This window comes from Rhinatrema bivittatum, chromosome 2 (assembly GCF_901001135.1).
Source record: "Rhinatrema bivittatum chromosome 2, aRhiBiv1.1, whole genome shotgun sequence".
In the NCBI taxonomy this organism is placed as follows: domain Eukaryota; kingdom Metazoa; phylum Chordata; class Amphibia; order Gymnophiona; family Rhinatrematidae; genus Rhinatrema; species Rhinatrema bivittatum.
In genome coordinates, this window is record NC_042616.1 from 8,586,347 (window position 1) to 8,605,697 (window position 19,351).

Consider the following 19,351-nt stretch of genomic DNA (forward strand, 5'->3'; position numbering starts at 1 on the left):
CTAGGAGGAAGGAGTTGCAATAGTCGATTTTGGAAAAGATTATTGCCTGGAGGACAGTACAGAAATCGTTGAAGTGGAGGAGAGGTCTTGAGTTTTTTAAGAACATGCAGTTTGAAGTAGCAATCTTTCAAGGTGGAATTAATGAAACTTTTTTTTTTTTTAACTGAAACATGGGGATTAACACATTAAGTACAGCTGGTGGCAGACACCATACCCTTCCATTGAAGTGAAATTCTGGAGAACACACATGGTAATTGCAAAATATGGTTTTGTTGATCAGAAGTAAGAATATAGCTTACCATTTTCAGTATCAGAGAAAAAAAAACTGTAACTCCAGAAGCTCAGAGAATGACTCTCTTTCCCTCCTTAAGGGAGGAAAATCCAGAACCTTGGGTTCACGGTGGGACTATGGAACAGGAGTCAGTGTTCACCCTTCTCTCCTGTCACTCACAGCCTGCACCTAGGAGCCCCTGGCACCTAGCAGTTCAGGCCTAGATGAGTGACTCACCCCCCCCCCCCCCTTGACCAGTAGAGGAGCTGGCCCGCAGAAACACCAGAAGTGAAGCACTAGTAATTTATTTCAAACATTAAAAAAATAAACAAAAGCAACAGGAAACCAGGCCCCATCCATGGGGCAGAGTTGGTTGACCTCTTCTGCTGCAGGCCAACATGTCTACATAAAGTTTGAAAGAAAATATTGCTTTTACTTGTGGTTTCTGAGCAGGCTTGCCCTTTCAATTAACTCCCCATTTCTCACACCTCCTTTCAGAGAAGTGAGATTAGACAGCACAGAGGTTTTGTGAAGGAGGTTACCGTATTTTTCGCTCCATAAGACGCACCTGACCATAAGACGCACCTAGGATTCAAAGGGGGAAAATTAAAAAAAAAAAATTTGTGCTAAACCGGCTCTGTCCCCGGGTGTCTGTGCGTCTTATGGAGCAAATTAGAGGAGTGCATAACATTTTTTTCTCCCCATTTTGTTTTCGGGTCTGGGGAGGGCCATTTCGGTCCATTCCCCAGATCAGAAAACTTTTGTCTTTCTAATTCTGTGGGACCCCCCCCCATCAAAAAAAAACAAAACATCCCAACTCTTTAAATTAATTAACAACCCCCCACCCTCCTGACCCCCCCAAAACCTGCCAAATTAATTAAATACAAACCCCCACCCTCCTGACCCCCCAAGACCTGCCAAATTAATTAAATACAACCCCCCACCCTCCTGACCCCCCCCAAGACCTGCCAAAAGTCCCTGGTGGTCCAGCGGGGGTCCAGGAGCGGTCCGGGAGCGATCTCCTGGACTTGGGCCGTCGGCTGCCAGTAATCAAATTGGCGCCGACGGCCCTTTGCCCTTACTATGTCACTGGGGTCGACCAATGGCAGCAGTAGCCCCTGTGACATAGTAAGGGCAAAGGGCCGTCGGCTGCCAGTAATCAAAATGGCGCCGACGGCTGGCATTGGTCGACCCCAGTGACATAGTAAGGGCAAGGGCCGTCGGCGCCATTTTAATTGCTGGCAGCCGACGGCCCAAGTCCAGGAGATCGCTCCCGGACTGCTCCTGGACCCCCGCTGGACCACCAGGGACTTATGGCAGGTCTTGGGGGGGGGGGGTCAGGAGGGTGGGGGATTGTAGTAAATTAATTTGGAAGGTCTGGAGGGGGGGGTCAGGAGGGGGCGGGGGTTTTGTTAAGATTTTTAATTTTTTTTTATATTCACTCCATAAGACACACAGACATTTTCCCCCCACTTTTGGGGGAAAAAAGTGCGTCTTATGGAGCGAAAAATACGGTAAGTTGGCTGTCTAGGATTTGGGTTGTGTGGGAATTGGCGATGGTGACAGGGAGGGGTTTGGTGGGCTGGTTATGGGAAATAAGTAGGAGTTCTGTTTTGGAGGTGTTAAGGGTGAGGTTGAGATTAGTTAGGAGGTTGAGATTAGTTATAGAAGTGATGCAGTTTTCCCTTAATTGGAGGGATTTGGGGATGGGGATTAGAATATGGACGTCGTCAACGTAGATAAAATAAGTGAGTCCAAGATTAGATAGTAGATGGCAAAGGGGCAACATGTAGATGTTGAAGAGGGTGGAGGATAGGAAATTGGATGGGTTTGGATTCACTATTTCCTTTTTTGACTTTGTAATGTCTATTATCTAGGTAAGATTTTGAGTATTATGTTCAGTTCTGGTCAACATATCTCAAGAAAGATATAGCAGAATTACAAAAAGGCACAGAGAAGGTGACCAAGATGATAAAGGGGATTGAACAGTTCCCTATGAGGAAAGGTTAAGAGGTTAGGACTCTGCAGCTTGGAGAAGAGACAGCTGAGAGGAGATATGATCAGTGTGGCATACCTAACGTATTTGGCACCCGGGGCAGATACTTCCTTTGCATCCCCCACTCCCCAAGGTTCACTCCTCCATACCCCCCGCATTGATCACCAGTTCCCCTCTTCCTCACACAGGTTCCCCCTCTCTCTCACACACACAAACTCTCACACAAGCTTGCTCTCTCTTGCACACACAACCCATCATACAAGCTCTCTCTCTCTCACACACAGCCTTGCTCTCACCCCCACACCCAGGTACTCATCCATACACACACACACACACACACACACACACACACAGGCAGTCACCACAGTACCATCCAGACTCTCACCCAGCCACACACACAAAAAGGGCCTGGTCTCATCTTCAGCTGCCAGTGGGATGGGATTCACTGGCGACCATTGCCGCCTCTGTCTCTTTGGCTACCAGTGGGATGTAGTCCACTGACAGCCATTGCATCTTCTTCCTCTCTTCAGCTGTCAATGGGATGGGGGTCTGCTGGCAGTCTCCACTTCCTCTTCCTGTTTTTTGGTGCCTGGTCTGACCCAATATGGCAAACATTAAGTTCTTATCCCAGGACAAGCAGGATGCTAGTCCTCACATATGGGTGACGTCTCTGACGGAGCCCTATCGCGGGAAAAACTTCTGTCAAAGTTTCTAGAAACTTTTGACTGGCACTGTGAGGCCACTGAGCATGCCCAGCATGCCATGATATTCTCTGCCACAGGGGTCTCACTCTAGTCTTCGTTTTTCCGCGCTGCTGTAAGCATCGTGGAGATAGGAGCCCTGTGAGTTTACTCACAATTCTGACTGAAAAGTCAATTATTTTTTCACATTCTCACCCATTCGAGATCTCACTCTCCCTTTTGTCACCGGACAGTGACAAATTGATAGCGTTTTTACATTGTAAAAACAAAATTTTTTTCTCACAGAATTTTCATCGACGGCTGTCGATACTGACATGGCTTCGGGGTTCAAAAAATGCCCGATTTGTAATCGAACGATGTCAGTTACAGACCCACATCTAGAATGTGTAGTCTGTCTAGGAGAAAAACACAATATCTCCTCATGCCAACAATGTCAGGAAATGACTCTGAAGGGTAGAAAACTTCCGCAAGAAAAGATGGCACATCCTTTCCAACTTCAACTCCTTCCCTCGCCTTCCACTTCAACCAAATCATCTCCAACAGGAGTTACAAAGAAACTCCTCCTCAAAAAACGGCGATTGGAAGGATCCGGAGATGCGGCATCGCCAGCCCCATCGACGTCATCGACAAGGTCAGTCACAGAACCACGACCTAAGCACAAACATCGACATCGTTGAGCCTCGGCGTCACTGTTGCTTTTGCCCCCGGGGGAACCGAGCGCGAAGCGGCATAAAGGTACGGATCTACCGCTGCCAGCTGCGCCTACTCCGGTCCCGCCTTCGCAGTCACCACTATCGACGCCTCCATCGGTGCCGATACTTCCACCTACTACTTAAGACTTAACCACGCTTATCAGACAAGCAGTAATGGAAGCCTTGAAAACACAACTTCCGGCTACCATGCCGATGTCGGCGATCAAGCCGATGCCGGTGACGTCTTCCACACTCACGTCACCGATGCCGGTAGCACCGATACCGATGACAGTTTCAGTGCCGGGGACATCACCTGCAGTATTCTCGATGCCGGAGAAAACTTCGATGCCAACGACATCAATTCCATCGATGTCTTCGATGACTATTCCCACATCGATGTTCTCTTTTTTACAAACATCGATGTCGACAACCTCATCAATTCCACAGCCGATATCCATCTGCACTACGGCACCGACCCTACAATACAGTACAAAGACATCGGTATCTGCCAAGAAAGCATCGACTAAATTGAAATCTTCGATGCCAACACATCCACCAACAACTCCACATCTTCCTGAGACTTCAGGTTCTGCAGAAGCAGCGCTGCATAGTATCCTTACTAAGCGATACCAGGATTTATTAGCCTCCTTGCCATCTGATCCTAGAGAAGAGGATCCAGAAAACGAAGACCCTTTACCAGGACCTTCTGGTCTTCCTCCTCCTCCTAGGTCTGCTACACATCATCATCAAACTCAGGAGTATGACACTTGGTCTGACACCGCTTCGCATACATCCTCAGAAGCCTTTATGTCTGACCCATCACCACCACATGCCAGGAAACAATCTCCTCCAGAGGACTTCACTTTACCACCTTTGTGCAGGAGATGGCGGACTCCATCCCCTTCAAATTGCAAGCAGAACAGGACACCAGAAAACAGACTTTGGAGGTTCTACAGTTTGTCAACCCTCCAAAGCAAATTGTTGCAATTCCTATACATGATGTCCTTTTGCAACTGCAACACCGCCTCTGGGAACATCCCTGTTCTGTCCCAGCAGTAAATAGGCGCATGGATAGTACTTACCTTGTACAAGCCTCGCCTGGATATCAGAAACCACAACTGCCCCACCACTCAGTGGTCGTGGAATCAGCGCAGAAAAGGTCTAAAAGAACAAGGGTCCACTCATCAAATCCCCCAGGTAAAGACCATAGGTTCCTGGATTCCCTGGGCCGGAAAGTCTTTCAAGGTGCAATGTTGAATTCCAGAATCTCAGCTTATCACCTCTATATGACCCAGTACCAGAGAAATCTATGGAAACAAATTGAGGAGTTTGTTCCATCTCTCCCCACTCAATACCAGGAGGCTGCACAGGCTATCATAAACAAGGGTTTAGAAACCGGAAAGCATGAAGTCCAAGCTGCCTACGATGGCTTTGAGATGGCTTCAAGAGTGGCTGCGTCAGGCATCAGTGCCAGGAGGTGGGCCTGGCTCAAGGCCTCAGACCTTAGGCCAGAGGTGCAGGATAAACTAGTAGATCTCCCCTGCCTAGGAGACAACTTATTCGGATCCAAGGTACAGGATGCTGTTTCTCAATTAAAAGAGCACACAGAAACATTAAGACAGCTATCTTCCCTCCCACAGGATCCCTCCACCCATACTAGCCGTAGACTTCCAAGGAAAGACACCAGACGGCCTTTCTACCGCCAACGCAGATATTACCCTCCTGCATCTAGACCCAGGCCCTCCAGAACCCAGCAAAGACCACAACCACGACAACAGAGAGCAGCTAGGCCCCAGCCTGCTCCACAAACAGGACCTGCTGCTGGTTTTTGAAATTTCATCCAGAGAACTGAGCCTTTACTGAAATCCTCAGCCAGGACTGCCTGTGGGAGGCCGGATATCCAAATTTTACAACAATTGGATATCAATAACATCGGACCAATGGGTCCTATCAATAATATATCGAGGATATCAACTAAATTTCATCTCAATTCCCCAAGATTTTCTACCAAGTCAATCTCATCTCAGCGAAAATCACAGACTTCAACTACAAATAGAATTATCCACCCTTCTGAAAGCCAGGGCAGTAGAGCCGGCACCCCGGTCTCAGAAGGGAAGAGGATTCTATTCCCGTTATTTCCTCATTCCAAAGAAAACCGGAGGCCTACGTCCCATCCTAGACCTCAGAAATCTCAACAAATTTCTGAAGAAAGAAAAGTTCAGGATGGTTTCTCTAGGCACCATGCTTCCACTTCTTCAAACAGGAGACTGGCTTTGTTCTCTGGATCTACAAGACGCTTACGTTCACATTCCAATATTCCCTCCTCATCGCAAGTATCTGCGCTTCATGATGGGTCATCAACATTTCCAACACAGAGTACTGCCATTTGGCCTTGCCTCTGCTCCCAGAGTGTTCACCAAATGTCTGGCAGTAATAGCAGGACATTTGCACAAACAAAGTGTCCATGTCTTTCCATATCTAGACGATTGGCTCATCAGAAGTCACTCTCAACAAGGAGCTCTCACTTCTCTCAGTCGAACGATTTCCCTACTTCACTCCATGGGTTTTCTCATCAGTTATCAAAAATCCCACCTTACTCCATCTCACCTACTTCAATTCATAGGTGCAGACTTGGACACTATCCTATCAAGAGCCTTTCTACCCGAGGATTGAGCAGAAACATTATCCCTGTTGGTAAACTCGATTCGCTCAAAGAAACAGGCAACAGCCCATCAGTTTCTCACCTTACTAGGCCACATGGCCTCCACAGTTCATGTCACTCCTAGGCAAGACTAGCCATGCGAGTAACTCAATGGACTTTAAGATCTCAATGGATCCAAGCCATTCAACCACTGCATTCTCCAATTCAAGTAACCCACCAGCTACGTTCTTCTCTACTTTGGTGGGTGAACAAGGACAATTTGCGCAAGGGCCTACCCTTCCAACAACCAGTCCCACAGATAACATTAACTACAGATGCATCCACCTTGGGTTGGGGAGCTCACATAGACACTCTCCAAACTCAGGGGACTTGGACAAAACTCGAAGCAACATTTCAAATCAATTTTCTGGAACTTCGAGCTATACATTATGCGCTGCATGCGTTCAAGGACTGCCTTTTACACAAGACTGTTCTAATCCAAATGGACAACACAGTAGCCATGTGGTACATCAACAAACAAGGAGGTACGGGCTCGTATATCCTTTGTCAAGAAGCTGCACAGATTTGGGGCTGGGCCCTGAACCACTTAATGTTCCTCCGGGCCACTTATCTGGCAGGCATTCACAATGTAGTGGCGGATCGACTCAGTCGTCAGTTCCAACCACACGAGTGGTCCCTGGATCCCTTAATAGCGACCAGGATATTTCAGCGTTGGGGACAACCGACAATAGACCTCTTTGTGTCACATCTGAATCACAACGTGGACAAATTCTGTTCTCTACACAAAAAGAAGAACCAACCAGCCAAGGATGCCTTTGCTCGCCTTTGGAACTCAGGCCTACTATACGCGTATCCTCCAATACCGCTCATAACCAAAACTTTAGTGAAGTTACAACAGGACACAGGGTCCATGATACTCATAGCCCCGTATTGGCCTCGACAAGTATGGTTTCCCACACTTCTGGACCTCTCAGTCAGGGATCCAATTCGTCTGGGAGCAGCTCCCACTCTCATAACTCAAGATCAAGGTCGGTTGCGCCATCCCAACCTTCAATCCCTAACCCTGACAGCATGGATGTTGAAAGCTTGATTTTACAACCACTCAATCTTTCAACCAATGTCTCTCAAGTGCTTATAGCTTCACGTAAACCTTCAACACGAAAGAATTACTCTTCCAAATGGAAGAGATTCACTTTGTGGTGCAGACAAAAGAATATTGATCCGTTCACTTGCCCCACTACTTCTCTAGTAGACTACTTATACCATCTTTCAGAATCTGGTCTCCAGACTTCATCAGTAAGAGTACATTTAAGTGCAATCTCAGCACCATAACAAGATGGGAGATGCACCAATATCCTCACAACCTCTTGTCAGTAGGTTTATGAGAGGTTTAACTCAACTTAAACCACCAATTCGGCCGCCTGTAACAGAATGGGACCTGAATCTGGTTTTAACAAGACTCATGTGTTCTCCTTTCGAACCCATAGATTCCTGTGATCTTAAATTTCTCACATGGAAGACTATCTTCCTCATAGCCATTACATCAGCTAGAAGGGTTAGTGAGTTACAAGCTCTTGTCATGTACGCACCCTATACAAAGTTCCTACATGACAGAGTGGTTCTCCGTACACATCCAAAGTTCCTCCCCAAGGTAGTTACGGAATTCCACTTGAACCAATCCATAGTTTTACCCACATTCTTTCCAAGGCCTCATTCTCACCAAGGAGAACGGGCCTTACATACTTTGGACTGTAAACGTGCACTATCTTTCTACTTAAACCGCACTGCAGTCCACAGGAAATCCAATCAGCCTTTTGTTTCCTATGATCCAAACAAACCTGGTAAAGCAGTGGGTAAACATACTCTATCCAATTGGCTTGCAGATTGCATACAGTTTTGCTATGAAAAAGCAGGTCTTCCTCTTCAAGGGCGAGTAAAGGCACATTCAGTAAGAGCAATGTCAACCTCAGTCGCACACTATCGTTCAGTGCCAATCTTTGACATATGTATAGCAGCAACATGGAGTTCTCTTCCCACCTTTGCAGCTCATTACTGTTTGGACAAAGAAGGACGACAAGATTCAGCCTATGGACAATCTGTCTTAAACAACTTGTTTCCTGTTTAATCCCAAATCCTTCTACATCCAACCTACTGTAATCTTCAGCTGATTCATTTTCAACAACAATACATCACTGTTGCTTCACTACAAAATGTCTCAGCCTCTAGCTTGCTAATCACCCATATATGAGGACTAGCATCCTGCTTGTCCTGGTATAAAGCAAAATTGCTTACCTTGTAATAGGTGTTATTTATTTATTTATTTATTTAAATTCTTTTAATATACCGATGTTCAAGACAAGTCTTATCGTACCGGTTTACAATAGAACTAGGGGAAACCAATTAACATAGATAGAGAAGACAAAAGTTACAATCAACAGGGAGCATAAACATGGGCGTTAGAAGAGAAAGAAGAAATTCGAACGAATACAACTGGAGGGTAATGTAAAATAGTCAGCGAGCAATTGATTAAGTAGCAGGATATATATGTTTAAGAAAGAGTTGCTGAATTCAGCAGGTAATTTAACATAAGCAGTTACTAGCATAACTGTTCCTTAGGGTAAAGGGGCAGAGGAGGTAACTGAGGGGGCAAGAGAAGGGCAGGGACCGGGGCGAGGTGGGATGGAGGAGGGCAAGGGAAGGGCAGGGACCGGGGAGGGTGGTACGGAGGTAATAGGGAACGGGTAGGAAGGTGGAGGGGAGGGGTGAGAGAGACAGTAATGGTTGATTGAAGGCTCCTTCAGCGGTATGCTTGAGCGAACAGCCAAGTTTTCAGTTTCTTTCTGAATGAGAGATGGCATTGTTCCTGGCGTAGATCCGGGGGTAGTGAATTCCAATGGAGCGGTCCCACGGTGTTATCCCAGGACAGCAGGATGTAGTCCTCACAGAACCCACCCGCCACCCCGCGGAGTTGGGTCTCATACCTTTTATTATTTTATTTTTGCTAAAGCTTATTGCTACAATACGAGACTGGAGTGAGACCCCTGTGGCAGAGAATATCATGGCATGCTGGGCATGCTCAGTGGCCTCACAGTGCCAGTCAGAAGTTTCTAGAAACTTTGACAGAAGTTTTTCCCGCGATAGGGCTCCGTCAGTGACGTCACCCATATGTGAGGACTACATCGTGCTGTCCTGGGATAACACCTATTACAAGGTAGGCAATTTTGCTTTATGTTAACAACCAGTTTGCATTTACCCTTTCCACTGCACTCATTAATTTAAAGACCTCTATTATATCTCCTCTCAGCCGTCTCTTCTCCCAGCTGAAGAGCCCTAACCTCTTTAGCCTTTCCTCATAGAAGAATCATTCTATCTCCTTTATCATTTTGGTCACCTTGTCTTTACCTTTTGTAATTCTGCTATGGCTTTTTTGAGATGTGGTGACCAGAACTGCACACAATACTCAAGGTGCAGTTGCACCATGCATGATACCCAGGCATTATGATATTCTCTGCCATATTCTCCAGTCTTTTCCTAATAATCCCTAGCATTCTATTTCCCTTCTTAGCTGCTGCTGCTGCACAATGAGCAGAAGATTTCAGTGTATTATCCATTATTAATACCTAGATCCTTTTACTGGTGGTGACTCTCAATGTGAAACCTTGCATTATGGTTGCTCCTCCCTAAGGGGCGGATTTTAAGAGCCCTGCTCGCCTAAATCCGCCCAAATCCGGGCGGATTTAGGCGAGCAGGGCCCTGCGCGCCGGTGAGCCTATTTTACATAGCCTACCGGCGCGCGCAGAGCCCCGGGACTCGCGTAAGTCCCGGGGTTTCTCCGAGGGGGGCGTGTCGGGGGCGGGCCCGGTCCGTCGCGGCGTTTAGGGGGCGTGTAGGCAGCGTTTTGGGGGCGGGTACGGGGCGTGGTTACGGCCCGGGGCGGTCCGGGGGCGTGGCCGCGCCCTCCGTACCCGCCCCCAGGTCGCGTCCCGGCGCGCTAGCGGCCCGCTGGCGCGCGGGGATTTACGCCTCCCTCTGGGAGGCGTAAATCCCCCGACAAAGGTAAGGATGGGGTTTTAGACAGGGCCGGGCGGGTGGGTTAGGTAGGGGAAGGGAGGGGAAGATGAGGGGAGGGCAAAAGAAAGTTCCCTCCGAGGCCGCTCCGATTTCGGAGCGGCCTCGGAGGGAACGGAGGTAGGCTGCGCGGCTCGGCGTACGCCGGCTATACGGAATCAATAGCCTTGCGCGCGCCGATCCTGGATTTTAGCGGATACGTGAGGCTCCGCACGTATCTACTAAAATCCAGCGTACTTTTGCTGGTGCCTGATGCGCCAGCAAAAGTACGCCTATTCGCGCGGTCTGAAAATCTACCCCTAAGTGTATCACTTTGCACTTAATCACATTAAATGTCATCTGCTCTTTGCGTGCCCAGACTCCCAGTCTTGCAAGGTCCTCTTGCAATTTTTACCATCCTCTTATGATTGAACAAATTTGAATATTTTTGTATCAGCAAATTTGATCACCTCATCAGTCATTAGAGATGTGAATCGTGTGATCGATCGTCTTAACGATCGATTTCGGCTGGGGGGGGAGGGAATCGGATCGTCGCAGTTTTGTTTTTTTAAATATCGTGTAAATCGTAAATCAGGGGAGGGCGGGAAAACCGGCACACTAAAACAACCCTAAAACCCACCCCGACCCTTTAAAATAAATCCCCCACCCTCCCGAACCCCCCCAAAATGTCTTAAATTACCTGGGGTCCAGTGGGGGGGTCCCGGTGTGATGTTCCACTCTCGGGTCACGGGTGCGTTGATAGAAATGGCGCCGGCGCCATTTTGGTTCCTGTCCCCCGACGTCACGAGCATAGGAGATCGCTCCCGGACCCCCGCTGGACCCCCAGGGACTTTTGGCCAGCTTGTGGGGGCCTCCTGACCCCCACAAGACTTGCCAAAAGTCCAGCGGGGGTCCGGGAATGACCTCCTGCACTCGAATCGTGTTGCCGCATTGCAAAATGGCCATATGGCCGGCGCCATTTTGCAAAATGGCGCCGGCCGTACGGCAACACGATTCGAGTGCAAGAGGTCGTTCCCGGACCCCCGCTGGACTTTTGGCAAGTCTTGTGGGGGTCAGGAGGCCCCCCCAAGCTGGCCCAAAGTTCCTGGGGGTCCAGCGGGGGTCCGGGAACGACCTCCTGCACTCGAATCGTGTTGCCGTATGGCAGGCGCCATTTTGCAAAATGGCGCCGGCCATATGGCCATATTGCCGTATTGCAAAATGGCGCCGGCCATACGGCAACACGATTTGAGTGCAGGAGGTCGTTCCCGGACCCCAGCTGGACCCCCAGGGACTTTTGGCCTGCTTGGGGGGGCCTCCTGACCCCCACAAGACTTGCCAAAAGTCCAGCGGGGGTCCGGGAATGACCTCCTGCACTCGAATCGTGTTGCCGTACGGCCGGCGCCATTTTGCAATACGGCAATATGGCCATATGGCCGGCGCCATTTTGCAAAATGGCGCCGGCCGTACGGCAACACGATTCGAGTGCAGGAGGTCATTCCCGGACCCCCGCTGGACTTTTGGCAAGTCTTGTGGGGGTCAGGAGGCCCCCCCAATCTGGCCAAAAGTCCCTGGGGGTCCAGCGGGGGTCCGGGACCAATCTCCTACGCTCGTGACGTCGGGGGACAGGAACCAAAATGGCGCTAGCGCTACCTTTGCCCTGTCATATAACAGGGCAAAGGTAGCGCCGGCGCCATTTCTATCAACGCACCCGTGGCCCGAGAGTGGAAGATCACACTGGGACCCCCCCACTGGACCCCAGGTAATTTATTTATTATTTTATTTAAAATTTTTATATACCGGCATTCATGTTACAAACACATCATGCCGGTTTACATATAACAGGGGTGTACAATGAACAATTGAATAACCTATTGGTGTGGAAGGAAGCAGTTACAAATAACAAGGTAATAGAACTGGGAGAAGAGAAGAAATGGAGCGTATAACATTAGATGAAGGTATTTACATTAGCAGAAACATATTTTAAGACATTTTGGGGGGGTTCGGGAGGGTGGGGGATTTATTTTAAAGGGTCGGGGTGGGTTTTAGGGTTGTTTTAGTGTGCCGGTTTTCACGCCCTCCCCCTTCCCCTGATTTACGATTTTTGACGATAAATCGGGGAAATTCCTATTATATATCGCCTCTAACAATTTTTGATGATTTAAAATATATCGGACGATATTTTAAATCGTCAAAAAACGATTCACATCCCTATCAGTCATTCCCATCTCTAGGTCATTTATGAATATGTTAAAAAGCAGTGATCCCAGTTACAGATCCCTGGGGCTCCACTATTCACCTTTCTCCATTGAGAAAATTGACCGTTTAGACCTATACTTTGTTTTTATCTTTTAACCAGTTCTCAATCCACAACTGAACATTGCCTCCTATCCCACAACATTTTATTTCCTCGAGCCTCTCATGAGGTACTTTGTCAAATGCTTTCTGAAAAGCTAGATATATTATATTTTTATCCATGTTTATTCAAGTCTTTAAAAAATTTAGAAAATTGGTGAGGCAAAAACTTCCCTTGGCTAAATCAATGTTGACTTTGTCCTATAAACTATGCTCAATAATTGCATTCTTTAGAATAGTGTCAACCATTTTCCCTGCACTAATGTCAGGCTCACTGGTCTGTAGTTTCCTCAAACACCCCTGAAAACCTTTTAAAAAATCAACGTTACATTGGCCAACCTCCAGTCTTCAGGTACCATAGCTGATTATAATGATAGTTTATATATTGCCAACAGTAGCTCTGCAATTTAATTTCTCAGTTCTTTCAGCACTCTGGGCTTTTATACCATCTGGTCCAGGTGATTTGCGGCTCTTTAGTTTGTCAGTTTGCCTTAGTACATCTTCCTGTTTCACTGAGATTTGTTTCAACTCCTTTGAATCATCCCCTTTAAATATCACTTCTGGCATGGGTATCAGCCTCACATATTCCTCAGTTAAAATGAAGCATAGAATTCATGTAATCTTTCCGCTATGGCGTTGCCCTCCCTTAGTGCCCCTTTTACCCCTTGATCATCTAATGTCCAACTGATTTCCTTGTAGGCTTTTTACCTCAAATGTACCTGAAAACATTTTTATTATGAATTTTTGCTTCCATGGCAAGCTTCTTTTCAAATTTTTTCTTTGCCTTCCTTATCAATGCTTTGCATATGATTTTCCAGTGCTTAATTTATTTTTTTAATATTATTTATGAATCGCCCTCTCTAGATTTTAAAAATCACTCAGTGTTGTTCAAAAAAAAACCAAATAATACAATAAACAGATAACATTTAAAAGCGTAAAACAATACTTAAACTAAATTAAACACATTAGATCCTCTTCAGTAGACTACTGTTTACACTCAACTCAGGCACATAAACAGGTTTTTAATATCCTCTCTTCATTAACCATGTATTTTCCCCCTTCTGAAATTTCATCAAACCTTATTCTTCCCTCAGTGTCACCGGTAGTTCATTCCAGAGTTTCGGGACCACAGTGGAAAAGGCCGATTTTGCATGCTTAAATGCCATCACAGAAAGCAAATGAAGTTGTGATGGAAGATGCGCTCTGGGTTCAAGATTATTGTGGTTGCCATTGACTATATCCCTAAGATGGAGGGGACATACACCTCTCTATACCTTAAAGGCCAACACCAAGCATTTAAATTTACAACATTGGTAGATGGACAACCAACATAGCCTTAAAAGCCATTGGGGAGCCAGCTTGGGATGGCCACTCCCTGTTAGTGATTCTGCAGTCACATTCTGAACAATCAGAAGCCTTTAGAGCCCCTTTGCTGTTTTCTTCATTTGGATCCCTTTTCCATTTTTCAATGGATGTTCTTTTGGCTAGTAAAACTTATCTCACCTCGTGTTTTATCCATGCCAGCAGTTGATGGCCTTCCTTCCACCTTTTTACTGTGTGGAACACATCTCGTCTGGGATTGCAAGATGATATTTGTAAACAATGTCTATGCTTGAAATAAACTTTTAACCTTTGCAGTTGCTTCTTTAAGATTTTTTCCAAAATGGTTTTCTCATTTTATCATTATCTCCCTTTTGAAAGTTAAATGATATCACAGTAGATTCCTTCCAGTTATCAAGTCAAATTTGATAATGTTATAATCATTTTTGCCAAGTGGCCCTAACACCATTACCTCTTTCACCAAATCCTGTGTTCCACTAACAATTAGATCTAAAATTGCTCCCTCTCTTGTCAGTTCCTAAACTAATTACTCCTTGAAATATTAATTTATTTCATCTAGAAACTTAACCTCCATAGCATGTCCTGATGTTACATTTACCCAGTCAATGCAAGGGAATGTGAAATCACCCATTGCTACTACGTTGCTATTTTGTTAGCATCCCTAATTTCTGTTAGCATTTAATCATCTTTCTGTTCACTCTAGCCCAGTGGATGTACACCCCCACTGCTATTCCAGTCCCCTTCTCACATGAAATTTCTCTCCATAAAGATTCAACAGTGTATTTTGTTTTCTACAGAACTTTTATCTTGTTTGACTCAGTGCTCTCTTTAACATATACTGCCACACCTCCACCAATTTAATCCAGCCAATCATTGTGATATAATTTTTACCCTGGTATCACAGTGTCCTATTTGTTATCCTCCTTCCACCAGGTCCTGAGATGCCACTTATCTACCTATTCATCCCGTGCTCTACACTCTAACTCTCCCATCTTATTTTTTACACCTCTGGCATTTGTATATAGACATTTCGAAGGATGTTTTTGGTTTGTATTAACAGCCTGCTTATCAGTTAAGAGAGGTAATTTGAAATCTTTCTGACCTGTCTTCGCTTTACTTAAAGATACCTGGTCCATTTTAGCATTTATTGCAATCTCTCTGCTGAGATGCCTTAATTTCCCTGTTCTCTTACTGTCCTTCAAAGACACCTCATTCCTAACCATGCACTTCTGAGCAACTGTCAGCTTTTCCCTATCATCTAGTTTAAAAGCTGTGCATTCTCCTTTATAAAGGTTAATACCAGCAGCCAATTTTATAATCCCTGCAGTGATTACGATACAGGGTTTGCTGTCACTCACCCATCAGTAGAAAGAACAGACTGTTGCGTGACTGCATCATGCCCAGTCTTCTAGTGTCTGCAAAGAGAATTGAGAAGAGACAACCCTCAGTCAGACCAATATTAGCAGAGACAGAGAAAGGAGAGGGAGCAGAGAAAGATGGAGAGACAGAATGAGAGAGGAAGAGAGACAGAGAACAGGTAAGAAGAGACCTTCCTCAGTCAGTCCAATGTCAGCAGAGACAGAGAAAGGAGAGGGAGCAGAGAAAGATGGAGAGACAGAATGAGAGAGGAAGAGAGACAGAGATCAGGTAAGAAGAGACCATCCTCAGTCAGTCCAATGTCAGCAGAGACAGAGAAAGGAGGGGGAGCAGAGAAAGATGGAGAGACAGAATGAGAGAGGAAGAGAGAAAGAGATCAGGTAAGAAGAGACCATCCTCAGTCAGTCCAATGCAGGCAGAGAGAGAGAGAGAGAGAAAGGAGGGGGAGCAGAGAAAGATGGAGAGACAGAATGAGAGAGGAAGAGAGACAGAGATCAGGTAAGAAGAGACCATCCTCAGTCAGTCCAATGTCAGCAGTGACAGAGAAAGGAGGGGGAGCAGAGAAAGATGGAGAATCAGAACGAGAGAGGAAGAGAGACAGATAACAGGTAAGAAGAGACCATCCTCACTCAGTCCAATGTCAGCAGAGACAGAGAAAGGAGGGGCAGCAGAGAAGGATGGAGAGACAGAATGAGAGAGGAAGAGAGAAAGAGATCAGGTAAGAAGAGACCATCCTCAGTCAGTCCAATGCAGGCAGAGAGAGAGAGAAAGAGAAAGGAGGGGGAGCAGAGAAAGATGGAGAGACAGAATGAGAGAGGAAGAGAGACAGAGATCAGGTAAGAAGAGACCATCCTCAGTCAGTCCAATGTCAGCAGAGACAGAGAAAGGAGGGGGAGCAGAGAAAGATGGAGAGACAGAATGAGAGAGGAAGAGAGACAGAGATCAGGTAAGAAGAGATCATCCTCAGTCAGTCCAATGTCAGCAGAGACAGAGAAAGGAAGGGGAGCAGAGAAAGATGGAGAGACAGAATGAGAGAGGAAGAGAGACAGAGATCAGGTAAGAAGAGACAATCCTCAGTCACTCCAATGTCAGCAGAGACAGAGAAAGGAGGGGGAGCAGAGAAAGATGGAGCGACAGAATGAGAGAGGAAGAGAGACAGAGATCAGGTAAGAAGAGATCATCCTCAGTCAGTCCAATGTCAGCAGAGACAGAGAAAGGAAGGGGAGCAGAGAAAGATGGAGAGACAGAATGAGAGAGGAAGAGAGACAGAGATCAGGTAAGAAGAGACCATCCTCAGTCAGTCCAATGTCAGCAGAGACAGAGAAAGGAGGGGGAGCAGAGAAAGATGGAGCGACAGAATGAGAGAGGAAGAGAGACAGAGATCAGGTAAGAAGAGACCATCCTCAGTCAGTCCAATGTCAGCAGAGACAGAGAAAGGAGGGGGAGCAGAGAAAGATGGAGAGACAGAATGAGAGAGGAAGAGAGTCAGAGATCAGGTAAGAAGAGAGCATCCTCAGTCAGTCCAATGCAGGCAGAGACAGAGAAAGGAGGGGGAGCAGAGAAAGATGGAGAGACAGAATGAGAGAGGAAGAGCGACAGAGATCAGGTAAGAAGAGACCATCCTCAGTCAGTCCAATGTCAGCAGAGATAGAGAAAGGAGGGGGAGCAGAGAAAGATGGAGAGACAGAATGAGAGAGGAAGAGAGACAGAGATCAGGTAAGAAGAGACCATCCTCAGTCAGTTCAATGTCAGCAGAGACAGAGAAAGGAGAAGGAGCAGAGTAAGATGGAGAGACAGAATGAGAGAGGAAGAGAGACAGAGATCAGGTAAGAAGAGACTATCCTCTGTCATTCCCATGTCAGCAGAGACAGAGAAAGGAGGGGGAGCAGAGAAAGATGGAGAGAAAGAATGAGAGAGGAAGAGAGACAGAGAAGAGGAGATAAAGTTGGCACGGAATGAAAGAAATTAATAAATGCAGGAGAGAGATGTGAGAGTTACAGAGAAGAGGGAGAGAGGACAAATTAATAAGGAGCTGAAGGTCTTGAGGACGATACAATAAAAAGAATCAGAGGGAAAGAAAGAGATGCAGAGAAAGAGAAGATAGGAAACAGAGAAGAGGAAGAAGGAACAGGAGACAGAAAGAGAAGCACAGAGAGGACAGAAGAGAAACATAAAGAAAAAGGGAGATCCCATGAAGGAGGAAGCTATAAAGAGGATAAGCAGGAGAGAGGGGAAGGTACAAACAGAACTAAAGCAAACCCCGACTCTCAGCAGCATAAAATGTTAGAAACGGTGGAGGATTTCTGGGAATATTTTGCAGCAGGAGTTGGAGAGGACTCGCCTGCCATAGAAAATATAATTTTGCAAATGTGCTAGGAAAGGAATTGCAGAAGATGCTGAAAGTTAAATGCACTTATGGGTGCAAGCCCCCATTCTTAGGTGTGTGCAGGCGTCTGTGGGGGACAGAGAAGGAGAGGTTATCCTGGGACTCTGGATGGGAGCAGGGGGGAGAGTAACCTGGCAGTAATTGATGGTGGTGGAGTTTTCCACCTTGACATGGAGTCTCTGCTCATAAATACCAGACGTCTCCTAATCCCTGCATGCCTGTTTCTGTAAAACACCTGGAACATCTGGACATGCTTACCAGAAGGTTCTTTACTCTTTCCTATCCCAGAGCTTTTCTTACTTACATTATACTTGCAACTCAGCTGAATACACAGCTGTGGTCAAAAAGCAAATAGAATGTAAGGAGTGATGTGAAAAGAAATGCAGATTAAAATGGAAACGCTCATATTGCCTCTGTATGGAGGGATGCTGCAACCACAGGTTGAGCATTGTGTGCAGTTCTGGTCTCCCCATCTCTCAAATGACATAGCAGGACTGGAAAAGATGCAGAGGAGGGTGAAGGAAATGAGATGAAAGGCTGCCTAGGTGAGGTCTCTTCAGCCTGGAAAAGAGACGACTATAAGAGGACAGGATAGAAGTTTGTAAAACCATGTGAGGAGTGCAACGGCTAAATAATACTTTTAAATAAAATTAAAACAAGGGGACACTCCATGAAAATAATAACCAGCAGATTAATAAGCAGGTGAATGTAGAAAATGTTTTTTCTCTCTGCGCATTGTCAGGCTGTGGAATCTGCTGCTAGTGAACGTGGTCAAGGTGTCTAGTATGTCGGGTGTAAAAGTGGTTTGGACACGTGCCTGGAGGATACGTCCATGACATATTATTTGCCAGGTAGATTGGGAAAGCCACTGCTTAGCCCTGGGAGTGAGTGATAGGAATTAGATTTACTTTATGGGATCTGCCAGGTCTTGCAACCTGTATTATTCACTGTCTGAGGGAAGATGCTGGACTGAATGGATCTTGGTCTGACCCAGTAGGGCATTTCTTGTGTTCTAACTGTATTCAATATTTAACAAAAGCACTGGAGAAGTTATATCAAGAATAAATATGATTAGGAAATAGTTGACCCTGTATTTATCCTATTTTATCACTGGTTCTAGCTCCATCCCTTGCAGCTGGGACACAGGGTTAAAATAACTCACCTCTGCCCTCTTCAGCCCGTGAGATGCCCTTCTCTTAGGTATTGCTTGCTGAGGTGACCAAAGCTGTGGAGATCTGAGGCTTTATGGGTAATGTCCCAGAGGGTGTTCCTGCACCCTGACCAATCACAGAAGGAGTTGGACTCTAGACTTTGTACAGTCTATAATGACCACCCCTACCCCCATGCATTGTCCCTTTCCCAAACACAAATCAGTGATGGATTGTTTGACTTTTACAAAGGAAGGAAGTCTGGTGACTTGGCTGACCAGGTGTGTATGGGTGTGTCAGAGTTTTATATTGTTTGCTTGCAGCAATGGATTAGACATCTCTGTTATCTTAGCCTGGGATTCAGATTGCTCCAGA

At 46.3% G+C, this 19,351-nt stretch overlaps 1 protein-coding gene across 1 annotated transcript in view; it reads right to left on the reverse strand.

Moving 5' to 3' along the window:
• The window catches only part of LOC115083486 (von Willebrand factor-like), a 48,822-nt gene extending 29,790 nt beyond the window's left edge, over positions 1–19,032 (reverse strand). Inside the window, exons 1-2 of the mRNA XM_029587341.1 lie at positions 18,991–19,032; positions 15,424–15,480 (exon numbers count right to left, since the gene is read on the reverse strand). Of these exons, the coding sequence (XP_029443201.1) occupies positions 15,424–15,463 (40 nt within the window). The 5' untranslated portion in view covers positions 15,464–15,480; positions 18,991–19,032. The remainder of the gene's footprint in view (positions 1–15,423; positions 15,481–18,990) is intronic.
• Positions 19,033–19,351: the final 319 nt, after the last annotated feature.